The 6,008-nt window shown below is 46.3% G+C and overlaps 1 protein-coding gene across 2 annotated transcripts in view; it reads left to right on the forward strand.

Annotated features, from left to right (window-relative positions):
- SH3GL3 (SH3 domain containing GRB2 like 3, endophilin A3) overlaps nucleotides 1-4,181 on the forward strand; it is a 48,034-nt gene extending 43,853 nt beyond the window's left edge. For both annotated transcript variants that reach the window (XM_079954340.1, XM_079954339.1), the window contains one exon: nucleotides 3,416-4,181. In XM_079954340.1, the coding sequence (XP_079810466.1) occupies nucleotides 3,416-3,621 (206 nt within the window). In that variant the 3' untranslated portion in view covers nucleotides 3,622-4,181. The remainder of the gene's footprint in view (nucleotides 1-3,415) is intronic.
- The last annotated feature ends 1,827 nt before the right edge of the window (nucleotides 4,182-6,008 follow it).

Here is a 6,008-nt window from a genome sequence, read left to right on the forward strand (position 1 = left end):
TGTGGAATGCATTAAGTACTTAACTCGAGGTACCACTGTACATTTAAAGCAAATCCAACACACATGACTCCCTCCCCCCGAGAACCCTGGGAACTGTAGTTTCTCCATCAAGGGGCCTCATTTCCCAGCACCCTTCACAAACTACAGTTCCCTGGATTCTTTGGGTGAGTCAACTTCTTTAAATATGCGTTGGATATGTTTAAAATGTATGGTGTGGATGTGCCCTACGTTTCCTCCTTGCATTAAAGATCAGTTCTCTCTCCCCACCCACCGTGGGCTCCATTTGTCCAACCACTGTGCACCAATGGGGGAAGAGCTGTAACTCAGTGTTAAGGCACCTGTCTCAAATAGCAAAGGTCCTTGGTTCAATCCCTGTCATCTCCAGATACGTAAGAGCAGAAGAGGATGAGGCCAGTGGCCCATGTAGTCCAGCAGCCTGTTCATACAGTGGCCAACAACACGTCTCTGGCAGGATTCAAGCACAAGAGCTCTCTCCCGTCTTGTGTTTTCCAGCTACTGCTATTCAGAGGCATTGGTGCCTCTAACTGTGGAGGCAGATTCTAGCTTTCATGGCTAGTAGTCACCGTCAGTCCTCTACAATTGTGTTATTATTATCATCATCATCAGATCCCAGGGTGGTGTACAATATTAAAAACACGTTACAGTGGTACCTCGGGTTAAGTACTTCATTCGTTCTGAGGGTCCGTTCTTAACCTGAAACTGTTCTTAACCCGAAGCACCACTTTAGCTAATGTGGCCTCCTGCTGCCGCTGCACCGCCGGAGCACGATTTCTGTTCTCATCCTGAAGCAAAGTTCTTAACCTGAAGCACTATTTCTGGGTTAGCGGAGTCTGTAACCTGAAGCGTATGTAACCTGAAGCGTATGTAGCCTGAGGTACCACAGTACAGAATACCTAGTGCTATTTTTCTAGAAAAAGAGGTGCTGGAACTCGCCATGAACGCCTTGTTCTCTTATACAGTCAAACCTCGGTTCTCAACCGGCTCCATTTTCGAACGTTTCGGCTCCCAAACGCCAAAAACCTGGAAGTAAATGCTCAATAGACTTTATATGCGTAGCCGACAGGCCGTAGCATCAAAGGACAAACACCAACAAAAATACATTACAAATATAGTTACCATAAAATCTTATGACCTATTAAAACCCTAGGTAGAAGCTGGATTATCATTCATCCATGACCCTCTGTCCCATGGGCGGCGGCCTTTTCTCTGGTAAATTGTTCCAGGTCGGTTAAGTAAATAGACCAGCCAAATTGAAAGATTATAAATATAAATATAACTTCGGAGGGATGGTCAGGACAGGGAGAAAGATAATAATAACCAGATACAGATAAATTAATAATCTCAATACTTAAAACTTGGCAGAGGTAATAAAACAATAATAATAAAACATAATGATGATAATAATAATAATAAGATCCTAGGCGAGGAATCCGGGTGACGACACTGATGTCATTCAGATAGCAACTCTCAATCTCATTGCTCTCTCGATAAATTTGGCAACCTTCTCTGTTGTCGAGCTGTTCTGGTCGGCTAGGAGTCAGAACAATTTGGCTTCACAAGAGCGGCCCGGGATGGCAGATAGGAGCGGCGTGATGGTCTCGTCCCTGAGATCTTTATAAAGGGAGCAAGACAAGAGAACGTGTGACACAGTCTCTACGTAGCCAGCTCCACAAGGGCAGAGCCGGTTCTCGAATGAAATTTTTTGATATCTACCTTCAAGAACAGCTGAGGGTAACATATTTAGTCTGGCCAGTGTAAAGGCCCACCTGAATTTTGGAATGGTTAAGGTAGAAAAATAAGGTGCCCGAAAATCAAAGTGGGAGGGGGGCAGATAAGCGTACCAAGCGCTAAATTTCTTAATATAGGCCAGATTGTTCTGCTGCAAGAAGTAAATGCTCCGGTTTTGGAACATTTTTCGGAACCCAAACGTCCGACGCGGCTTCCGCTTGAGTGCAAGAAGCTCTTGCAACCAGTCAGAAGCCGCGCCTTGGTTGTCAAACGTTTCAAAAGTCAAATGGTCTTCCGGAACCGATTCCGTTCAACAACGGAGGTTTGGCTGTAATGGCAACGGCGCCCACCTGAGAGGTGCCGGAACTGAATTCCAGCTGGAAAGAAAGCCTTGAGAACATCGATAAAGACAGAATAAAAAGCATACTGACAGACAGCCTAATAATAAAATAGTCACAACAGTCTTCCCACACTTTCACAGGCCATTACTAGCCATAGGCCTGGGTAATAAGGAATGTTTTTGCCTGGTGCCTAAAGACGTGTGTCAGGGAACTGCCATCGGCTCAGAGGCGAGAGATAGAAGGGCAGTTGTGTTACAGGGAGCCCCCGAAAATCTTGCGGAGCAGTTCCTCTTCTGGCAAGGAGGAAAGCCCCACCTCCAGTGGAGAGGAGGTGCAGGGACCAGAGGATGCTAGTAAGAGCCTAAACACCGCGCCTGATCCAGCCAGAGAGGAGGGAAGCATGCCCTTGCCGTCGCCCATCATGCGCAGTAGTCTGCGGCGCAGGGAGGGGCGGAAAAGGCTGGGGGTGACGAAACTTTTATGTTGGGGGAGGTACAAAAACAGACTGCTCCCGGATTCTGCTAGCGATTGAGCCAGACATGAACTTATCACGCTCTTCACTGTAAATAGTTTGCACCAAAATAAAACCTTTAAATGACAGGTCGGAGTCCTGCCTGGTTACTCTCGAGCAACCGCAACAGCACCTGACAACGTGTAATGATGGTGGTAGGCAAGCCTCTCTGGGGAGAGCATGTCCCAGAAAATACACATTCTCTTTTTCTTTTTTCTTTTTTGGATTTGATATCCCGCTTTCTCACTACCCGAAGGAGTCTCAAAGCGGCTCACATTCTCCTTTCCCTTCCTCCCCCACAACAAACACTCTGTGAGGTGAGTGAGGCTGAGAGACTTCAAAGAAGTGTGACTAGCCCAAGGTCACCCAGCAGCTGCATGTGGAGGAGCGGAGAAGCGAACCCGGTTCACCAGATTACGAGTCCACCACTCTTAACCACTACACCACACTGGCTCTCTTGTGGCCACCCTCCGAACCTCTCTGGGATGGAGGACATAGAGAAGGGCCTCAGATGACATGCAGAGGGTCTGGGTCGGTTCATATGGGGAGAGGTGATCCTTAAGGTATTGGGAGAGACTCCTGCCTGAAATCTAGCTGCCAGTCGGAGTAGACAGTACTGAGTTAATTGAACTGATTTGGTATAAATCAGCTTCCTATATTGACTTGCTATGAACATAGGAAGTAGCCTTCTGCTGAGTTGGCATAATAATACTACAACAATGGGTTAATTTTGTTTTAACTGGTCATGAATAATCTTGGGCAAAACCTACAGAACGTCAGGTTAAAAATTGCTCTCTCGTGTGACTCTGGGCAGGTTCTTCATCACATATGGACCAGCCTTGCTGCCAAGCTTTATATGACTTTGAGCCAGAAAATGAAGGTGAGCTTGGATTTAAGGAAGGTGACATCATCACACTGACCAATCAGATCGATGAGAACTGGTTCGAAGGCATGTTGAATGGCGAATCGGGCTTCTTCCCCATCAATTACGTGGAGGTTGTGGTGCCGTTGCCTCAGTGAGCCTGCCATCCTCACGTCACAAATGCATTTCCGTGAGTGAAAAGAAGTCTTTCCCTCCAAAGTGGCTTTTCATTTGTGTGGCATTCTATGAAAGCCTTGTTCTTTTGACCAACTTACTGACTCTTTTGTATGTGTCTTAAAAAAAAAAAAGTATTTATTTTGTATTCATGTAGTTTGTACATATATATATATCGTATAAAAAAAATCCTCCCCTTTTGTTAAATAAACACACACAGATTTCCCTGACCTAATTCCTTGCTTTGTGCCTTGAAGATCTGTACGTTTACTGATAGATCAACTGTTGCTTCCCAAGTGCATTTACTTCCTCGCATGATGTCGGAAACTTCCCTCTACCTGCAGTGAATTTACTCGTGGGCACAATTTTTGAAGCTGCTGTGAGTAAGAGCTAGTTCTCAGTGAGCTACCTTTGTTACATTCAACTTAACTGTGAAAAGCTAATACCTGTTGTGCGCTGTACCCGAACAAAAAAGCCAAGTCAATGTCACAGCTAAATTGATTCTCCATTGAGCAAATGTAATAAACACTGTTGTGGGAAATGCACATTTACTGTGTCTTGGAACTTGTGGCGTTCTGGTACTAGTTGCCAATAATTTCTGGGGTCTATAATCCACATGTAACTGTACTTCAGTTTCCTAGGAGGGTACTGATGCTGTTAGGAAAAAGTTAAAACATACCGTATTTTTCGCTCTATAGGATGCACCTGACCATAGGACGCACCTTGTTTTAGAGGAGGAGAACAAGAAAAAAAATAGCTCCCCCTCTCTGCTCAGCGCCCCTTCAGCGAAGCAGCAGGAGAAACGGAGTCCTTTCCATTTCTCCTCCCGCTTGGCTGAAGAGGCGCTGCGCAGCTCTCCCTCTCTGCTGAAGCCAGGAGAGTCTTGCTCTCCCGGCTTCAGCGAAAGGAACCTGAAGCCTGCGGAGTACAGTGGGAACTCGCACTGCGCTCTGAAGGCTTCAGGTGGCTATCCCTGAAGTCTGGAGAGTGAGAGGGGTCGGTGCACACCAACCCCTCTTGCTCTCCAGGCTTCAGCGAAAGCAACGCAAAGCCTCTGGAGCGTGGAGGGAGTGCTCCCTCTGCACTTCGGAGGCTTCGCGTTGCTTTCACTGAAGCCAAGGAGCCTGCATTCGCTCCATAGGACGCACACACATTTCCCCTTAATTTTTAGAGGGGAAAAAGTGTGGGAGCGAAAAATACGGTATTTTATGTGGATTTTTACTTCAACTCACTTTATTTATGAAAAAGTGCTGGAAGAATAATATCCACTACTTCACTGTAGTTAATAAGGAAACTTCTTAGGGGAACTGACACTGAAATTAAATATATTGCAGAAACAGTGAGAACGGGTGGCTTTTGTGTTTACGTAAACTCAGCTCCTGTTTCATTGTGTATTATATTCATAATTGGCGTCTACTAGTTGAGTTGGAGGCCATTTCCTACTTCAGTTTGTGTTGCAGGGCATATCAAGTTCAATTAATAGCTTTTATATCTACCACCCACAGTCTTTTTGTAGTATAGCCCAATATCTGTTAATGGATTGAGGTTGAATCCTGACAAGACAGAAGTACTGTTCTTGGGGGACAGGGGGCGGGCTAGTGTGGAGGACTCCCTGATCCTGAATGGGGTAACTGTACCCCTGAAGGATCAGGTGCGCAGCCTGGGAGTCATTTTGGACTCACAGCTGTCCATGGAGGTGTAGGTTAATTCTGTGTCCAAGGCAGCTGTCTACCAGCTCCACCTGGTATGCAGGCTGAGACGCTACCTGCCCACGGACTGTCTTGCCAGAGTGGTGCATGCTCTAGTTATCTCCCGCTTGGACTACTGCAATGTGCCCTCCGTGGGACTACCTTTGAAGGTGACTCGGAAACTGCAGTTAATCCAGAATGCAGCAGCTAGACTGGTGACTGGGAGTGGCCACCAAGACCATATAACACCAGACCTGAAAGATCTTCATTGGCTCCCAGTACGTTTCAGAGCACAATTCAAAGTGTTGGCACTGACCTTTAAAGCCCTAAACAGCCTCGGCCCAGTATACCTTAAAGAGCATCTCCACCCTCATCGTTCAGCCTGGACACTGAGGTCCAGCGCCAGGGGCCTTCTGGCAGTTCCCTCCCTGCAAGAAGTGAGGTTACAGGGAACCAGGCAGAGGGCCTTCTCGGTAGTGGCACCTGCCCTGTGGAATGCCCTCCTATTAGATGTCAAGGAAATAAACAACTATTTGACTTTTAGAAGACATCTGAAGGCAGCCCTGTTTAGTGAAGTTTTTAATGTTTAGTGTTTTATTGTATTTTTGACATTTTGTTGGGAGCCGCCCAGATGAGCCATTGAGAAATAACTCTAAAGGGAAGACAGTGGATTTAGTTAATTG

This window comes from Podarcis cretensis (assembly GCF_951804945.1).
Source record: "Podarcis cretensis genome assembly, chromosome: 14".
Classification (NCBI taxonomy): Eukaryota; Metazoa; Chordata; class Lepidosauria; order Squamata; family Lacertidae; genus Podarcis; species Podarcis cretensis.